This window comes from Anastrepha ludens, chromosome X (assembly GCF_028408465.1).
Source record: "Anastrepha ludens isolate Willacy chromosome X, idAnaLude1.1, whole genome shotgun sequence".
In the NCBI taxonomy this organism is placed as follows: Eukaryota; Metazoa; Arthropoda; class Insecta; order Diptera; family Tephritidae; genus Anastrepha; species Anastrepha ludens.
In genome coordinates this window covers 12350274-12370996 of record NC_071503.1, presented here as the reverse complement: position 1 = coordinate 12370996, position 20723 = coordinate 12350274, and the positions used below count along the sequence as shown (strand labels likewise).

Genomic DNA, 20723 nt, shown 5'->3' with positions numbered 1-20723 from the left:
TATAATTCGCCTAAGATTCTAAGCGAAAAGCGTTTCCGTGGCTCACAGCGGAAAAGTGAAAAGTGTCCTCGTGGCTAAAACAACGAGTACAGTATTTAAATACCAAAAAACAATCAAAATCAACATGGAAAATTTACTGAAAAGACAGAAGGAGTTGGGCGATTTTGCTGGAAGAACAGAAAATCCTTAGCGGCAAAATAAGGAAAGCTTCATGTCTCGAATATATTCAACATATTCAAACAATGAGGACGGAATTTAATGGAAATCATGCCAAAATTATGGCTAAACCGAGCCAAGAAGCTGACGAATACATTGCCAAGAAGTATTACGAGCATGTTATTCAGGTAATGGAAAAGTCCATTCAGCATTTAAAAATACAAAATGCAGCCGAAGATTTACCAACAGTAAGCGGCAACCAACTTAAACCTGCATCGATGGGAGATATGAGTGAGTTCGAGCCATCAGGTACTAATTCCGACGTAGAAAGGAGATTTCAACGTCGAGGAAAAAAGCTCAGAATGACCATAGAAGAAATTCAACAAAAGGAATTGGATTCTGTCGAAGAAATAAGAGAATTCAAAACTAAGCTTCAAATACAGTTTGAATATGTAGAAGAAGCTTTTTCTAAAGACTCAATAGAAGAACAAATGGAGGACTTCCGAGAAAAATACAGCGTTAACATTGAGAAGTTAACAGATAAATTGAAAAGGTGCACGCCAACACAAGCTGTGTCATCTACGATGAAACTACAGAAGATTAAGATTCCGATATTTTATGGCGAGATGAATCAATGGTCATCATTTAGCGATCTTTTCCAAGGTTTGGTGCATAATTCGAAGTAGAAAAGATGTTCCGGCTGAAGTCGTCATTAGGAGGAGAAGCTGGAAGATTAATTCAGCATTTACCGGTAACTGAATACAACTATGAAGCCGCTTGGCAAATCCTCCAGGAAAGATATGAAAACAAAAGGCTGCAATCCACAACACAAGTGGACAGACTTTTTGATCAACCAACAGCAAATGGGGAAAGTGCGGCAAGCATGAAGCAGCTTTTGGATACCACCAAGAAATGCATTTATGCTCTAAAAGGGCTTAAATTGAATTTAAATGACGAGCAAGCAATTATAGCTCGGATAGTTGTTCGGAAACTAGACAAAGAAAGTCTCCGGTTATATGAGCAGAATGTCAAGAAAACTAGGGATATCCAAAGCCTAGATGATGTTTTCCGTTTTCTGGAGCAGCAATATCAAGCTCTAGAAGCTATACGAGACAGGAAAACAACTAAATGGAGCAATCAAAAGCAGCCACAACGAGCACCCACATTCTATACAGCTGCACAAAAGACCTGTATATATTGCAAGATTCCTGGGCATCAAATTGTTGAATGCAGAAGGTTCCAGGCATTGACTACGATAAATCGTAGAGGTTTCATAGTAAACAATAAGCTATGCAATATTTGCCTCGACCACGTATATGAAGGCAATTGCAAGAATAAGAAAAAATGCAGTAAGTGTGGAAGAAATCATCATAATTTACTGCATTACAATGAATTCCAGAAGGAAAAAGGAGCAGTTGAAGAAAATGCTATAAAAAAAAAAATCATGATGACAAAAAACTCCGAAACAGCAATAATTCTAGCAACAGCCCAGATAAGAGTGAAGGCGGCAAATGGAGAGTACGTGACATTGCGAGCACTAATCGATCAAGGATCACAGAAGACTACCATTCCTAAAGAAGCCGCTCAAATACTACACTTACCAAAGAGAAGAGAAGTAACTGAGCTACAAGGGCTAGGAATTACTACAGTGGGAGTCTCCAAATTTAAAGTCAACATTGAAATCAGGCCGAGATTCCTAAGCAACGAAGTATACAATGTCGAAGCACTGATTTTGCCGAAATTGGCGAGTGCACAACCTGATAAAACATTTAAATGGGATATAGAACAATGGAGAAACTATACCTTAGCTGATCCCAACTTCAATAGGTCAGATCGAATCGACGTCGTTATTGGAGGAGATGTATATGCTGACATATTAGAAGAAGGCATATTTAAGAAAGATCGAATACTAGGCCAAGCTACGAAATTAGGATGGATATTGTCGGGAGTTTTACAACAACCGAGAAAAAATGGTAGAATTCTAGCGGCGGTGACCACAACGTTGGAGAAGTTTTGGGAAATAGAAGACACCACAGCACCAACATATATAGAAGATGATGATGAATGCATGAAGATATTTGATAAAACGACAACAAGAGATGAAAATAATAGATTTGTCGTCAATCTACCTCTTAAAAAAAAAAAAGACTTAGGCGACTCTCGCAAACAAGCAATGGCGAGGTTTCTTAATCTTGAGAAAAAGTTGGCTTCAGATGACAACCTAAGAAAACAATATGTGCAATTTATGAGAGACTATTTAGAAATGGGCCACATGAAAAAAGCAAGTGGAAATAATTGCGGAAAATACTATTTGCCACATCAAGCCGTAATTCGAGAAGGCAGTCTCACAACTAAACTACGAGTAGTTTTCGATGCATCTGCAAAAACTACAAATGGAAGTAGTTTAAATGACATCCTTTTAATAGGCCCGAGACTTCAAAAAGATATATTTGACATAATTACCAAATGGAGACTTTGGCAATATGTGTTAACAAGTGATATTGAAAAGATGTATCGACAAATTAAAGTAGCAGAAAGTGATCAAGATTATCAACGTATATTGTGGAGAGAAGCGAAGGAAGGGCCGATAGGAGAATACAAGCTGCAAACAGTTACGTATGGAACAGCATCCGCTCCTTTTCTTGCAACGAGAACTTTACAAGAAACTGCCAAATCCTGCGAGCCTTACAATTATTTGCTTTCAAACATCATTAAAAACGACTTCTACATGGACGATTTAATGACAGGAGCAGATTCAATAAATGAATGTAAAGTCATTCAGTTCGAAATTTCGAAACAACTAAAAAAATGTGGATTTCACTTAAGAAAGTGGATGTCTAATAACAGTGAGATTATAACAACAATTCCAACAAATAGCGAAAATGAGGTAATAAAAATAGCAGAAGACGAAACAGTTAAAACATTGGGTATACAATGGGACCCGGCCAAAGACATGTTTGGATTTAATATGAATCTTTCAACGGAAAAGCTAGTAACAAAAAGGAAAGCTTTATCTGATTTGGCGAGAATTTTCGATCCGATGGGGTGGCTTTCACCAATGACTGTTTTAGCAAAGTTGTTTATACAAAAACTTTGGTTGATGAAACTCAACTGGGATGAGTTACTCGACGAAAATTTGGCAAAAGAATGGCAGGAGTTTATGCAGCACGTACCAGCGATAAAAAGAATAAAAATTCCCAGATGGTTTGAAACAAAAAACGACTTTAAAATTGAACTACATGGATTCGCAGATGAGTCAGAAAAAGCGTACGCGGCAGTTGTATATGCTAAAGTTGGATCAGTTATAACGATAATTGCTGGTAAAACCAAAGTGAACCCGATTAAAAATAAGAAGACATTGCCAAAACTGGAGCTATGCGCGGCTCACCTACTTTCTAAATTGCTGCAAAGGATAAAGACAGTTATCAATAGAGAAGTTAAAATATTTGCTTGGAGCGACTCATCTATAACGTTAGCATGGATAAAGAATTCCCGAAGTAAAGATAAGTTCATTAAAACGAGAGTAGAAGAAATCAAATTATATGCTTCCACTGCAATATGGCAACACGTTAGAACAAAGGACAATCCAGCTGATGTAGCATCCAGAGGGATATTTGCGAACAAACTAGTGGAGCACGAGCTATGGCGGAGAGGTCCCAAATGGTTACAAGGAGAAGAACATCAATGGCCAACACAGAATAGCGTTAAAATCGATGCAGTGTATGTCACAACATCAAAAGAATCACATTTTTTAGATGAGGTAATATTAAAATATTCTAGTTTAACCAAATTAATAAGGGTTGTAGCTTACATATTGCGATTTATAAAAAGAATACGAGGACAAAAATATCCTGCGTACTTAGTAAAATCAGAACTAAAAGAAGCTGAACAGAGAATAATAGGATATCAGCAAAGATTACAATTTAGAGAGGAAATACAGAGCTTAGAAATCAAAAAAGAAATTAGCAGTACAAGTAAAATTGCAAGCTTAGATCCAATTTTAGATAACAATGGAATCCTTCGCGTAGGAGGTAGGTTAGGAAATGCAAAGCTTCAGTTCGATCAGAAGCACCCAATAATATTAAATAAATCACATTTGTCAAAATTGATTATTGAACATGTTCATAAAACAACCTTACATGGAGGAAATAAGTTAATGGAAGCAACGATTAGAAGGAATTATTGGATAATTGGATTAAAGAATTCCATAAAAAAAACATTCGAGCTTGTAGTCGCTGCATACGTTACCGAAAGGAAGCAGCTAAACAAATAATGGGAAATCTTCCAGAATTTCGAGTGTGGTTGTCAATTCCATTTTCACACGTTGGTGTAGACTATGCAGGTCCAATACATATGAAATGTTCCAAAGGAAGGGGAATAAAAACATTTAAAGGATACATAGCTGTATTTGTATGTATGGCAACAAAGGCTATTCATTTAGAGGCAGTAAGTGATTTAACAACTGAAGCGTTTCTAGCTCCTTTAAAAAGATTTTTTGCTAGAAGGGGTAAGAGTCAGCATATATACTCAGACAATGGAACAAATTTTGTCGGAGCTTGTAGAAAGTTAGACTTAGATTTCAAAAAGGCAATCAAGAAAAACTCAACAGTAGCTCCCATATTAGAAGCAGACAAAATTCAATGGCATTTTGGGCCGCCGGCAGCTCCTCACTTCGGAGGAATGTGGGAGGCTGGAGTCAAATCAGTGAAATATCATTTAAAAAGAGTGATAGGCGAAAGTAAATTGACATTTGAAGAGATGATTACTTTGCTATCACAGATTGAAGCAGTGCTAAATTCACGACCCTTATGTGCGATCGATAGTGAAAGCGATATAGATGTTTTAACACCTGGGCATTTTTTAATAGGATGCCCATTAATAGACTGTCCTGAAGCAATTGATGACACAACAAGGGGTTCGTTAGATAGGTGGAAACTAATACAAAAAATGAAAAGAGACTTTTGGAAACGGTGGGAAAGCGAATATGTCACAATGTTGCAACAACGAATGAAATGGAAAACCAAACAGGACAATCTAGCAGTAGGTCAAATAGTAATTATTAAAAATGAAGAAAGTCATCCAGCAAAGTGGCCATTAGGCAAAGTTATAAAAACCCATCCTGGAAGCGATGGAAAAACCAGAGTTGTAACTCTGAAATTGCAAAATGGGATACTTAAACGGCCCGTTCACAAGCTGTGCCCACTAGAGACAACAAACAGCAGCAAAACGGAAGAGCCAAATCAAGCTGCAAGCCTGTTGACATCAAGAATAGCAAAAAATTCGGCGGGCCCAGGAGGGCAGAAAAGAACGAAGACATTGATGATGTGGTTCTTTACGTTGCTCATGCTAGCAATGCAAGTTAAGGCATTATACATAAATGATACGGCTAAAACAGGAGCTTCAGTGGCTGAGCTAAGAAATAATACCGCAATATATTTGGATCCGATCGGCAAAATATACATAATAAATGCAAAATGGGATTTAATCATTTATTACGAGTTAGGTTCCTATTACGATCGGATGGATGGAGTAAAAGAATTTATTAACAGACTTGAACATCAATGCAAAATATTGACATATTATGAAGAGGCCTGTGTAATGATTACCGCAACTTTAAAGCATAAATATAATAGCCTTAAGTCAAATAACGAACTGTTCATGAAGCAAGAAAATAGAAAAAGACGAGCACCATTCGAATTTTTTGGCTCAATTTACCATATATTATTTGGAATTATGGATGCTGACGACCGAGAGAATATGGAATCAAATATTAAAAATATTTTTGAAAACCAAAAGAATATCGCAAAGTTGTTTAAGAGACAGACATCAATAGTTGATTCTACAATAAATATATTAAAAAAGACAACCGATGAAGTTAACAAAAATTTTCAAAAAATGAATGAACAGCTAAATAAATTTTATCATGAACTAGTTAAAGATCAAAATGCCGAGCGAATGACCTTGATGTTTCAGATATTAACCATTCAAATAGGAATAGTTATGGACGAATGTGAAGATATCCAAACTTCGATAATCAATTTACTAATTGACATAAATCATGGTCGCATAAATCCAAAACTAATAAAACCTTCACAACTTAATAAAGAAATTGCACTTATCAGAAACAAGCTGCCACACAAATTAGTACTACCTGGAAAACAGTTCGGTAATGAATTAAAAGAAATCTATAAGTCGATGACTGCTAAAGGGTTAATTGTCGATTCACGACTAGTCATAAACATAGAAATTCCCTTAATATCATATGAACCGTCATATGCATACAAATTAAATCCACTGCCAATAAAATACAAAGGGAACATGATTATCCCTGATATAAAAGCAGAATATTTAGTATACAAGTTTGATTTAAATCAATATGTATTGATAAACCAAGTCGATCTAGATAAGTGTTTAAAAAACTTGGAAGATCATTATCAATGTCCAGGGAACTGGGCTTGGAAGTCAGCTACGGACAATTCATGCGAAGTAGCAGCATTGAAACAGTTGGAAAATGAAGTATGTGGATTCAAGCCCGCTACAAATGAAAATGTTTGGATTAAATTATCTTCTCAAAATCGTTGGCTTTACAAGTTGTTTAGCAAATCAACAATACATCTAGAATGTGATAACAACCAACAAATGCGAATGAAAATCCCTAATCAAGGCATTATCACAATAAGAGAAGGATGTACAGCTCGACATGAAGGAGTAACTTTAACAGCATCTCATCACGTACAATCCGAAATCAATAAAGAATTGCTATCTTCTTCTTGGGTAAAAGACATTGAAGATATTTCAGAACTGCGAATTAAACCTTTTGATTCGACCTTAATAAACAACACCAAGATATCCTAACGCTCAAACAGCAAATAGAATTTCTCAAAAAAGAAAATATCAAATTGAAGGGTATCAATTTTCATCACGTTAGTGGTCATGCTTCGCTAACTTTAGTTTTCATAATAGGGTTAATCATAGTTATTTTATATATAAGATCAAAATGTAAAAGAAGAACTGTTGTGGCTGTTCCATTTGAACTACCAGTTAGACATAATCATAATTAAGTAAAATGTCAACAATCACATTTGGCTAATATGTTTAAACAACACAATTTTGGCCCCTGGCAGAATGTTCATAAAAATATGAACATGAAACTCTGCCGCAATAGAGATAGGATTTTATAAATATAACACATTCATACATACATATGCAAACATACGTAAACCGACGAAATAAACAGGAAAAATATACAGTCCACTAAATGTCAAATGCAATGATAAGCAATAGAATTCTAATGTGACCCTTGCTCATAAAATATGTGAAAATTGCTTATCTGAACAAAATACATAACTTACAGTGTATACAGAAAACATAAAGATAATATAAGCATGAAAGAAACACGCATACACCAATATACCAATGCACACAAGCAGCAACTGACAACCGATCATCAATTGTTTTAATACGTGCGTTAGATGCACTTAAGTCAACAGTGAACCTAAACAAATATAAAAGATCAATACGTTGGTCGTTTATCTCCTACCAGGATTTACTGATTCTGCATAAGACACATACATTTTAGTGCACTTAAAATGCATTGGTATCGGATGTATACAATGAAGATAAGAATACACATTTACGCATGTACACACACACACACACACATATATACGTAGTGAAGAAATTAGTATTAGAAAATGTATATAAGAAAGAAATATTCAATAAAGAGGTCAGATTAAATACAGCAATCTCACGGTGTACATTACTCTTGTACACCACTCTAAAGAGGTATTTATATAAAAAAAATGCTCGTAACTTTGAACTTAATATCAAAAAAGCCCCAAAAACTTTTGGCATTACATTCAATCTGTGAAAAAGCGTCAAAAATTCCAATTAATGGTTTTTATAACGGTACTGCTTCCACTATGAGTGAAGCGTCAAATCTATTTGCGGATTTCTTTTCGTCTAATTTTGTGACTGATGACGACTTACTTAAGGATGATTTGATTGACATTTGTGGAAATCACTCAATAAATTTATTATCAGTCTTCAACTTTGGGTCCCTCATTCTTATGAACGAAGACATTATGGAGGAAAGGAGGAAGGTTAAGAAAAATTAAAACCTCGTCTCTGGCTGATGTGGATGGTCTCCCGATCATTTTGCTAAATAATTGTGCGCGTTTGGTGACTCCACTTACATTAATATTTAACAAGTCTTTGTCGTCTTGTTTCTTCATTAATGATTGGAAGTATACCACCATCACTCCTATATTTAAAAGTGGTAATAAGAGTGGCATTCCGAACTATAGACCCATTTCGAAACTACCCTGTCTCTAAACTCTTTGAATGCATTATTAAAGATAAGCTCTATTTTATTGTAAAACAACTGATTAGTCCTAATCAGCAAGCGTTTGTGGCGGTTCAATCTACATCAATTAATTCTTAATTATATACGGCAGATTGCTTTGCGTCTTTTCGACGTGGCGTCCAAATGGATGTAATTTACTCTCATTTCTCTAAAGCTTTTGATACGATTTCCCACAAAATCTTAATAACTAAATTGGCCAGTTTTGGTTTTAATTCTATCTTTTTAGAATGGACTTAATCGTAATTGGGCAACAGGAGTTCTAGTGTTATTATTGTTGGTATTTCATCGGAACCATTTATTGCTTCCTCTAACATCCCCTGGTTAGCATCTTAGGACCATTGCTTTTTATTATCTTCATAAACAACATTTTCTCGTGTTTCTCTTCAACGAGATTTCTCCTATATGCCGATGACTTGAAAATTTACTCTAAGGCTAATGATCTTTATGGCCGCCGTAGCCGAATGGGTTGGTGCGTGACTACCATTCGGAATTCAGAGAGAACCTAGGTTCGAATCTCGGTGAAAGACAAAAAGGAAGGAAACGTTTTTTCTAATAGCGGTCGCCCCTCGGCAGGCAATGGGAGACCTAAGAGTGTATTTCCGCCATGAAAAAGCTCCTCATAAAAAATATCTGCCGTTCGGTGTCGGCTTGAAACTGTAAGTCCCTCCATTTGTGGAACAACATCAAGACGCACACCACAAATAGGAGGAGGAGGTCGGCCAAACACCAAAAAACAGGGTGTACGCGCTAATTATATGTAATAAAAGAGTCCTTTCCTCAGTTTACGTGAAGGAGCTCGAGTTGTGGTTTGAGAAGTCGTTATTGGAGCTTTGTGTGCAAACAATTTTATTGGCTGCAATCACGGATGAAGTAATAATTGGCGTAGACTTCATGCTGCTGCACGGATTTGCCTTGGATTTGGGTAAAAGGGTTCTGTCATGTCAGAATAAGGAGATACCGTTGAGCACTGTGTATGAGCTATGTGTACAAACGTAACCTTAAGTCACCGTCAATGGATTCCACCAAAATCTGAAGCAGTCATATGGGCTAATGTGGAAGGAGGCTGTGGGACAAGGGTAGTGTGAGTCATAGAAGCGGTCTCCTTAGCAACATAATCGTGGGAAGGACACTAGTGAAGGCGCAAGAAGACACGAGGGCTCAAGTAAGTGCCCTAAATAATTTCAAGTCACCAGTTATTTAGGCTAAGGGAGCCATAGTAAACTGCGATGGACCACAACAGGACTTGGTTGCAAGAAGTAAGATAGTCAGAGAGGACGAGAGCTGAGAGATTGCTGGAGAAATACGGCTACCTATTCAACGGCGATTTTGGGAAGTCTGCCACCGTGAAACATTGAATAAATACAGCAATGTAAAGCCAATTAGCCTAATTCCACGTCGATTTCCACTAGCAAATCTGATAATCCAGGATATGCAGCAAAGTGGAGTTATTCACCCATCAATAAGCCGGTGGAGCTCACCGGTTGCGCTAGTTAAGAAAAAATATTTGTACGGTTAACGATTCCAGTTAAGAAGACATCACTCAGCATTGCGCGATTCTTCGTCTTTTCTCCCACTCCTACGCTCTAGTCTAAGTCGTACGACGTTACTTGTATTGTAGGAGCAAGAGAAAACCACGTATACATTATATACAAGACGTTAGAATATAACAAAGAGAATGTTAATGCAATGAGAAGGAGCAAATGTTAAATGAGCTTTTTTCGAGTACTAATTTGTAGATTCATACTAAGGTAATTTCAAATTCAACTTTGCTCACTCGTGGGGAATTGCAGATATTTACCACGCGAGTGACGCGAGTGGAGGGTTTCTATATTTACTTACCACGCTAGGACAGGAATTCAGATTTTTTCTGCGTTTACCAAACTACTGAGGAATTTCATAAGATTTTTCGGCACACTACTAAGGAAATCGACTTATTTCATGCCCACAGCGAAGCGAATAAATTTGCGATTAAGAAGGCCGCGCGGCAGAAGCCAAAAGACGGCGGAATTATTCGTTTTGTTTTTTGGCACGTATTTAATTCAGGTTCAAGTCCTGAAGTCATATTTTTTTTCTTGCACATTTTTTTTTTTCAATTCAAACCAGGAAAGTTTAGTAAAATTTTTGAGTTTATTTTAATTAAAATTTCTTTAAAATACTGTTTTTTTTGTATTTCATAAATGGAAATTTCCTTTCGGTATAAAATAGTTCATACTGGATATGACCTGATTTTTATATAAATCAATCAAAACAGAAAATATGTACATACGTCTTTAATTTCTTTCATCAAATTCAAATTATATTGATGAGAAAATATCATTCTAATATCCGTCCAGAAAGCCAAACGCGCATACACACATACATATGCATATGATTACGCATACAAACTTTCAACTAACGCAGAATATGTGCATATAAAACTGCGAATCGAATAAATGAGTGATTTAGAAAATTTCATTAGTAATTATAGTTTAGCGCAATCGTGAAAGACGTGTCGTGTATGCAGTACGTCGTCCCATATTTGACTCAGGTTCAAGTCCTGTACACACTTTTCTTTGTTCGATATTTTTATTTAATTTTTTGTATTTGGTTTAATTAGAATTGATTTAAAATAGTGTATTCAGGTTTTTCTAATACCTGTTATTTAGAAATTTATTTTCTATATAACATTATTCATACTTCTTTTGAATGGATTTATATGTAAAACAGCCATAAAGGCAATCATATGAATATGCATTCCTATATTTAATCTCTTTAGTCAAATCTGAACTACTTACATACACATATTGATGAGAAAATGTTCTAATATCCATGGGTGCATCCAGAAAGCCAAACGCGCATACACGCATATGTATATAAATATTATATATATAAATATATACAAGCCTTCAACGAACGCAAAATGTATGCATATAAAAAACAACAACTGCGACCGCCTTCTTGTCCGTCAGTGAAAAGATGGGATATGTATACCCTATGAGCAAAAAGGGTAGGTGATGTTGACTGTTTTCTTCGATTGCCAACGCATAGTACACCATGAGTACCTTCCATCGGGCCAGACAGTCAATAAAGAATATTATTTATCCGTTTTGAAGCCTTTGAGAGATGCTGTATGTTGTAAACGGCCGGAAATGTGAGCAAACAATTCTTGGATTTTGCGTGATGATAACGCGTCATCGCACCGATCAAAAAGATCAAAGAGAATACGGCGAAGGAGCTGAAGACCATGTCGGCCTGCCGGGGGTGTTTGGAGGATTGGGTTAAACGTTGGCACATGTGTGTTGCTTCAGACGGGTCATATTTTGAAGGAGATAATATAGATTTGCCTGAAATTTAACTCTGTTATGTTTTATTTAAACATTCCCGGTACTTTTTGATCATAGGGTACATATATGCGGCTTTGCGGACAGAAATGTGTGATTCGCTGGAATTGTTCAAGGAATCTAAGTCGCATTAACTCGCGACAGTCGAACAGTTAGAAGACATATTTACATACATATAAGAGTGCATACATACATACGGAGCCGCGGCCCTCGACATGACAAAAATTCAAGATTTATCAAATACTAGCGAAAACCCGCCCGTTCCGCTGGTCGTCTTTAAAAAAAATCTAGATTAATTAATTAAATTAAGCCGAAAAATACTGTGTGTTTTTTATAAAAATTCTCGTACATAAATAGTAATGAAAGAAGTTTTGAATAATAGTAACAATTAAAAAACGTTTGATGTGATTTACTTTATTACTTTTATATTGTAATGCTCTTTGGTATACAATATTCTTCGTTTTTCCATGCGTTGTTGAATAAATGAACAATACCGATGGCTTACCAACTCTAGAGCATGAAACATAAAGTTGGCCATGAGAAAAGCATGGGTATTCTAAATCAATACCACAAATTGATAAAGTTTGGCCTTGTGACTTATTAATAGCATAACCTTTCTACAAAAAATTAAGGAAACGATCACCAATCACGCCGGCAATGATACAATGAATTTTTCACTATAACTGCCTTCAGATTAACGTTTATATAATAAGCGTATATGTAACATTTTAAATTTTTTTTAGAATTTTTTTTTTTAATTTTTAATAATAAGTGGTCTTCCTCTTTCTCTTCCTCTTCCTGTAGCTATTCCTTTTCCTCTTCCATCTCCAGCTCCATCTCCTTTCTTTATCCCGGGCAGTAAAAATTACTTCACTTCAAAGCTTTCATCAACAGCTTCCCATATTGTACAAACACATCCAAGGGTACCTTGGTCCACCTTTTCGGCTATATTCTCCCCTGGTCACTCAGAGATCTAAAAAATACTCTGTATTAAAGCACTCATCAGTAGCTTTGATTTGATACCCACAATGTAAAAACACATCCTAGGGTTACCCGGGTCCTCGTTTTGGCCTTTGGCAGCGCCACCTGGTGGCGAGTGGAATCAATAAGCATATTATACTAACCTTCACCGTGGAAAAATATATATGGGGCATTCTTTCTCAACGGGAGACCCGTATCCATCCAAAAATATTTTTGTCCTAGAGAGTTCTAATAGGGCTTTAAATTTAGCTCTTTTTATCTACTTTTCAATGCAGAGTGGCCAAAAACTAAATTCAAGATGGCTCATTTAATATGGCTAAATATGTAATCAAAATTCATTAAACTCATTCTAATAACCTATGCCAAAAAAATTCATTTCAACGGAAAGAGTTGTACGAGGTCTCAAAATTTAGCTAATAAAGTTTACTTTAAAATACAAAATGAAAAATTTAAAAATCCAAGATGGCGGCCACAACATGGCGGCTAATTTTTTAAAACTACTCAAATCCACTTAAACCCCTGAGTAACGAGTTTCATGCGAATTCATGAGTTTTTTTAAAAATCCGTCCGCCATATTGGATCCGCCATTTTGGAATTTGCAAATCTAACACCAGATTTGTAATCAGCGACCCAAAAAACCGCGAGTAATAAATTTTAAAATTTGAGTAGTTTTAAAAAATTAGCCGCCATGTTGTGGCCGCCATCTTGGATTTTTAAATTTTTCACTTTGTATTTTAAAGTAAACTTTATTAGCTAAATTTTGAGACCTCGTACAACTCTTTCCGATGAAATGAATTTTTTTGGCATAGGTTATTAGAATGAATGTAATGAATTGCGATTACATTTTTAGCCATATTAAGTGAGCCATCTTGGATTTCGTTTTTGGCCACTCTGCATTGAAAAGTAGATAAAAAGAGCTAAATTTTAAGCCCTATTAGAACTCTCTAGGTCAAAAACATTTTTGGATGGATAGGGGTCTCCCGTTGAGAAAGAATGCCCCATATATATACCAAATTTCATAATAATCGGCCCAGACACACACGACCAAAATGTATTCAATTCTAGTGAATGCTATGTGCGGTACAAAAAATACGTGCGGCAAATAGCAAAAACACACTCACTTAACCGACGCTCCGCACACACACGCGTTATCGGATTTCAACCAAACTTCACAGAAACCTTTGCCAAAGCAACACCAACAATGTGTGAAACTTTCATTGTTTTCCTTATACGCGTTGCTGAGATTACCCCGGACAAATGCACACTTTTTTTCGGCTTAATTTTTATATATATAGATTGGCAAATAATTCCACGCGAAATATTCCAATATTGACTATTTTCGAATGGTCGCGAAAATTGGCATATGGGCGGGTCGTTTTATGAATGAAATTGAAATATGTGCTCGAACTTATGAATGAACTTTTTGTTTTTGTTCTAAATTGTTCAGCGCCGTCGCTGATAGAATCATGGCCGCTGCGACTGCGTCTACGAATGTATTTTGTTTTTGTAGTCGCTAGGCTTAGATTTTAGCTTCGGGCGACATGCGCATGTGAGGTATGTGTTTTTGTTGTGTTCTAGAACATTTTAGAATGTGTGGTGGTAAAGCGGCCATCGCGTTGCGCTTGCTGTTGCATTTGCGTCTATCAAAGTATTGGGTTTTTGTAAGTACAATATTAGGAATATCGACTGGTGAAAGACAAAAGTACACGGAATCAAGAAGGGAGCGCTGTGCTCGCGCATATATGCATGAATGTATGAACGCGCATGGATGTAGTAACATAGGGGGCGTCCATAAATTACGTGAGGTGTTTTTTTCAATTTTCTGACCCTCCCTCCCCCCTGGTGAGATGTCGTGAGATTTTATTCAACCCCCTCCCCCATCCCCCAATCTCACGTGAGATTTTTCAAAATGTGGGTTTCTTATGTAAACGCGTTGGATTGTTATTGTAAAAAGAAAAAAAAGTTGCTTCGTGCTTTTATTTACGACTAGTTAAGACTAGTAATGAATATTGCTGAGAGTTATAAGTGTAATAAAAATTTAACAATAGAAGACTTAAATCGTAACTACTGCGATTAAAAAAAGAATATCTACTCTAATTCAGTCCATGGAGAATCATGCGCGGTTTCAAGAGAGACTATTGGGACCAACATGTCCATAAGATTTTCAGTAAAATCATGTGCTCCTTCAACTTCGTTCTAATCTAGCCACTCTAAGCCGTTGACGCTTGCTCACAGTAACTCATTAGCTCGTCTTGTGACAATCCGTTAGGGTCGCACTTTGCGGAACATACGCGCTTGCTTAGCTGGTGCAATGTGAGCTGCTCGCCTGTGCTCTGCAGCTCTTGTGATAGATGCGAAGTAAATACCGCATGTACTGCAGCATATTTTCTCTAAATCAATTTACACAAACGTGAAAAATGACGAAACACTTATCAAATTCATGAAAGATATCTTCAATTTCGATTGTGCATCAGACGTTAATAAGTCAACAACACTAAGAGGCACCATCATCGATTTGCCTTTTTCAAGACATTTTACACTCGAAACACTCCCTTTCATTTCCTACTTTTTCTATCATCGTCCTATTCTCAACAGAGAAATGGTTCATTACCATGCACACAGGAAGAAGGCATTTGCAAATACAAGTATGTGAATTTATATACAAATGCGCATATACATACATATGCATACATATATATGCTCACTCAAGTAGGACAGAGCCAGATGTCGAACGTTGCCGAACGCGGGGGCCGATTGTGCTCTTTGTCGTTCGTTCCGCGCTCTCGCTTGCAGTTCAAGCACATTAGCTTACATTTGCTTGCATACGGAATAGATTCGTATATTTGATATGTCCATATGATTTGTATGCATCTTTACATATAGATTTGTTCTTTTTGAAAATTGCGCGAAATTGTATATGTACATATATGCATGTTTATATACATATGAGGCTTTCTCTGAAAAAAAAGCCACTTGAAAAAAAAAAGTTCTTTATTTTTTTTGGCAATAATATATCTTATAGTATATGTAAAAACTAAAATAAAAAATATGGTTTTAGGTCCGTGTAATGCGGGGTTGCCATACTGTCAGGGGTCAAAGTTTTTTGCAAAAAAATTTTCGAACCGCCATAACTTCTAAACGAATGAACGGATTTTAAAACACCTTAAGACTCTTTTGTACAAAATTTCTTAAACTTTAAAACTGTGTATCATAAAAAATTTTTAAATTAATATTTCATTGAAAAAAATTAAAAAAAATTGTTTTTTTGAATTTTTAACCACTTCGATTTTTTTCAAAAATACCCCAAAATGTTCCTTATTTCATCACCTTTTTACCCCCCAAAGGGAATTTTGGGACAGCAATATTTGTATGAGTTACAAATAAAAAACCAACTCAGTGCAACGCTCTCAATCTAACCAATCTATTTGTTTGACTACAAATTGCAATAATTTATCAGAAGCTGTGAAAAGGAAGTAAAAAATAAGACAAGCAAACAGGATTCCTTAGATTTCAAGCTGTTGCTATGATGAAAAATCATTGATTTATGGACTTTTATTATCTGCATTTAGCGTAACCCAGGATTAACGACGTGGACGTAGCAGACATTTAATCCCTTTTTTATTTTTTTTATTTTTTCATTTTTTTTATTTATTTTTTTGTTTTTTTATTATTTTTAAACTTTTTTTGTATTTTTTCAATTTTATAATTTTTTTTTTTTGGTTTTTTAGTTTTTTAAGTAAAATAATTATGTATACTGAATCTTAACTTGATGTTCATGTGCTTTTGCGTTTACGTCCACGCTTTGGTGGAAAAACTACAGATTCTTCAGAGAAACTAAATGTTTTTAATAACAATTCTTCGTTACCGATAGGGATAAATGCGTGATACTTTTGGGTACCTTTAATTCTGTTTGCTAAAGAAAATCTGACTTTCAAGGAATTTTCGAGCACATTTTGTTCTTTTTTTGAAGAAAAATACACGAAAGTTCGTTCAAGATTTTTCTTTGCCCAATTGAAAAGAGCTTCTGCTGTCAAAATTTGTTGGGAAGGTGGAAGTTGTAAGCTCGCTCGAGCTGCCAATCTTTTTAAATTTCCACCAATACCGTCACAAGGACCTTTCCCATGGGCAGTTTCATGGAAGTGCCATTCAGCATCCACTCCAAAGTCCTTCTTATGATTCAACAAATTAACAAAGTTAAATCGATTCTTATAATGTTGTGCTGCTCCATCAGTAAAATAATATATATTATTTTATTTATCGATAAACTTTGCTCCTTTAAATGTTTCATAAGAATCTTCTGGAATGCATGCACAGCTACAGTATTATGCGTGAGATCATCAGAAAGAACAACTATACTGTTATGTTCAAGTTTCTGATTTTTAACATAATAGTACACAGTTGTATGAGTGGAAACTTGATTGTTGTTCCAGTGGAATGACTGAGCAGCATTTTGAGCAACGAATGCATAATTCTCTGCAAAATCGCATAATAATAGCAATTCTCCTTCTTTTAGATTTTTTTTCAGATGCTCTAAATAGCTTGCTTGCTGTCTAGCAATAAAATCGTGATTCCTCAAAACTGTCAATTTCTCACACAAAGTTTCAACAAATTCATTACTATCCTGAACTTGAAATATCAACGTTGAACGGTCTGTGCTTTCCCAAATTTGAAACTCAATTTTATTAATTCCGTTAGACTCGAAAATCTCATTTAAATGGTCTTTTATAATATCAATATTATTTTCGCATTTTTTACATTCTCCAGAATGACATTGAGGTGTCGCATTTTCCCAGACCATGATTTTTAAGCAATCTTTATAAGAAGTAAGTTTTAAAACACTGGATTCAGTCAAAGAAGGTATAGATGCTCCGTCAATCATTAAGTGCACATTTTCGTGGTAAGTACATACACAAACCGAATGTGTTCCACATGATCCCGCAAGAACACAATGCTTCGGTCGCAATCGGGCGAAGGTGGAAAATCCTATCTTACAATTCGGATGTTCTAATTTAAAAAGATAATAAAGTTCCGAAAGGTTACATAAAATTAAACGCTTTTGTACATGAACACGTTTTCCATCGGATTGCTTTACAGGAACGAAATCTTTTTTACCTGGCAAAAGACGACTATTTGTGTCCTTTTCATAAAAACTAATAACCAACGTTTTAATTTCTTCAGATAATGAATTTCCATTAATTTTATCGCTTTTTCCTTCTCTTGCTTGTTTGACGAGTTGGCGTGAACATCCAAATATCTTTGCTACTTTTCTTTCTCCCCATGAATCTGGTACAAGTTTTAATAATTCATACTTTTCAAATCTACTAATCTGTGGATCATTGAATTTATTTTTTAATTTTTCAATAATTTGCAACAAATCAGCGGAATCATTACCGTTATTAGTAGATTTATCATCTTTAGCAAAAGAAAAATCTGAATCAGATTCGTTCTCACAATCAGATTCAGATTTATTCTCAGACTCAAATTCGTTCTCAATCTTAAATTCTTCCAAATTCTTTAAATCTGTAGACGATGCAGAAGATTTAGGTTTAGATTTACATTTACCAGTAACTTTAGGCCAACCTTCTTTCACAAGCTGTTTACGACATTTATCACACAAATACAAACTGTGAGGTACGTTTTTTCCAACAATTTTTCCACTATTGACCTTACGTACATTCTTATTTTTATGATATTCATATTGAAAAGGATTATAGCACTTAGTAAAAGGCATAATTAAAAAAAAAACCATATAATAAGTAGTGAAAAAAAAATACTTACTGTAGAAAACTCTTTCAATGCGATAATCGTAGAAAATGTTACACTTTGTTAGGCACGGTACTTATAATACGCGTGAATAAACTCGGTTGTAAGAAGGCATACAGCATAGCCACCTAGCGGAATTTTAGGGTACTTGAATTCTCCAATTTAAACTATGTAGTTAGTATTGGACAATTATCAGTTTTGGACAATTTTAAGGACTTTGTTTTCCATTTATGGACATGAAATCTCTTTAATTTCTTTTACAAAATTCCTAAATAATAATTTTTCTTACATTTAGTAAAGTATGATGGAAAAAGATAATAATATAATGCAGTAGGGATGATAGTAGAGCATTTCCTTGGATTAAGAGCGTTGCACTGAGTTGGTTTTTTATTTGTAACTCATACAAATATTGCTGTCCCAAAATTCCCTTTGGGGGGTAAAAAGGTGATGAAATAAGGAACATTTTGGGGTATTTTTGAAAAAAATCGAAGGGGGCATAAGTGGTTAAAAATTCAAAAAAAAAATTTTTTTTAATTTTTTTTCAATGAAATATTAATTTAAAATTTTTTTATGATACACAGTTTTAAAGTTTAAGAAATTTTGTACAAAAGAGTCTTAAGGTGTTTTAAAATCCGTTCATTCGTTTAGAAGTTATGGCGGTTCGAAAATTTTTTTGCAAAAAACTTTCACCCCTGACAGTATGGCAACCCCGCATTACACGGACCTAAAACCATATTTTTTATTTTAGTTTTTACATATACTATAAGATATATTATTGCCAAAAAAAATAAAGAACTTTTTTTTTTCAAGTGGCTTTTTTTTCAGAGAATGCCTCATATATTAGTATACAACATATCTTATACGGTATACGGTAAATATTACCATACATTTTTTCCTTCATATATAATAAAAAAATTAATAATAATAACATTAAAACAACAGGTATTATTAACAAACTTGGTTTTATTTTAAATTCTTCAAGTAAATCAAATTAATAATAATCAATAAGGAGGCATATGCAAGTACAAATACGTGAATTTATCAAATTAATAATAATCAATAAGGAGGCATATGCAAGTACAAATACATATGCGCATATACATACATATATACGCTCACTTAAGTAGGAGAGAGCAAGATGTCGAACGTTGCCGTTCGTTTGCTTTGTTCGTTCCGCGCTTTCGCTTGCAGTTCATTCAAGGTAACGGCAATGAGCAAGGTAACGACAAATGAGCAAGGTAACTACAAATAAGCAAGGTAACGACAAATGAGCAAGGTAACACTAATGAGCAAGGTAACGACAAACGAGCAAGGTAACACTAATGAGCAAGGTAACACTAATGAGCAATGTAACGACAAATTTTTTCGTGCGTGCAGCCGGCTAAATCGAATTATAAGACGTTATCACGTCAAAAAGCTCACAGTAACATTTGCACCTTCTCATTGCATTAACATTCTCTGATATAATATTACTATAGTACCCAATTGATGCTGTTGTACGCAAATCCAATATAATAATGCTATCAGAAACGTGGTTGCGTGATGACGAAGATGTCAGCGTACCAAACTTCAACTGCGATATCAAATTTAAACGGCCGAATGTTCGAGCAGGAGGAGTGGCAATATACCATAATCAATATGATACTGTAAATATTGTAACACCAAACATAGAATTGACTGCCATGCAATATCAATTATATTCATCAACAATAACACCAGTTGGCGATATTTGTATTGCAGAGTGCCAAACACCAAATGGACAAATCATTATTCTAGAGGCTATTTACATATCACCGAACCAAAAAATAAACGATATATTATATTTTATACACCGCACATTATTAGTCTACAGTCACGCTGGTGCTAATGCTCTTGGTGCTCGCAGTAGAGGAGAAGATAAGATGCCGCTAATTTTCGGGGGTGATTTTAATGTTAATTTTGCATCTAATGATGCAGTAGAATTAACAAATTTTCTACGCGACACATTTGGTCCACATATAAATAATAATATAAATGAATCGACTACTAAGTCCGGAACTAAAATATGTTCAATTTTTTCTCGTAATATCGATAATGTACAATCAAAGACATTGATATATATTTTAGTTATCATAAACCAATCGTAACATTAGTCCCTA

General features: G+C 35.1%; 1 protein-coding gene across 1 annotated transcript; it reads left to right on the top strand.

The window, feature by feature from the left end:
* Positions 1-847: 847 nt before the first annotated feature.
* Positions 848-20496, top strand: LOC128869750 (uncharacterized). Its single transcript, XM_054112353.1, has 3 exons — positions 848-3916; positions 20064-20231; positions 20431-20496. The coding sequence occupies exons 1-3, from the start codon at positions 848-850 to the stop codon at positions 20494-20496; spliced, it is 3303 nt and encodes a 1100-aa protein (XP_053968328.1).
* The last annotated feature ends 227 nt before the right edge of the window (positions 20497-20723 follow it).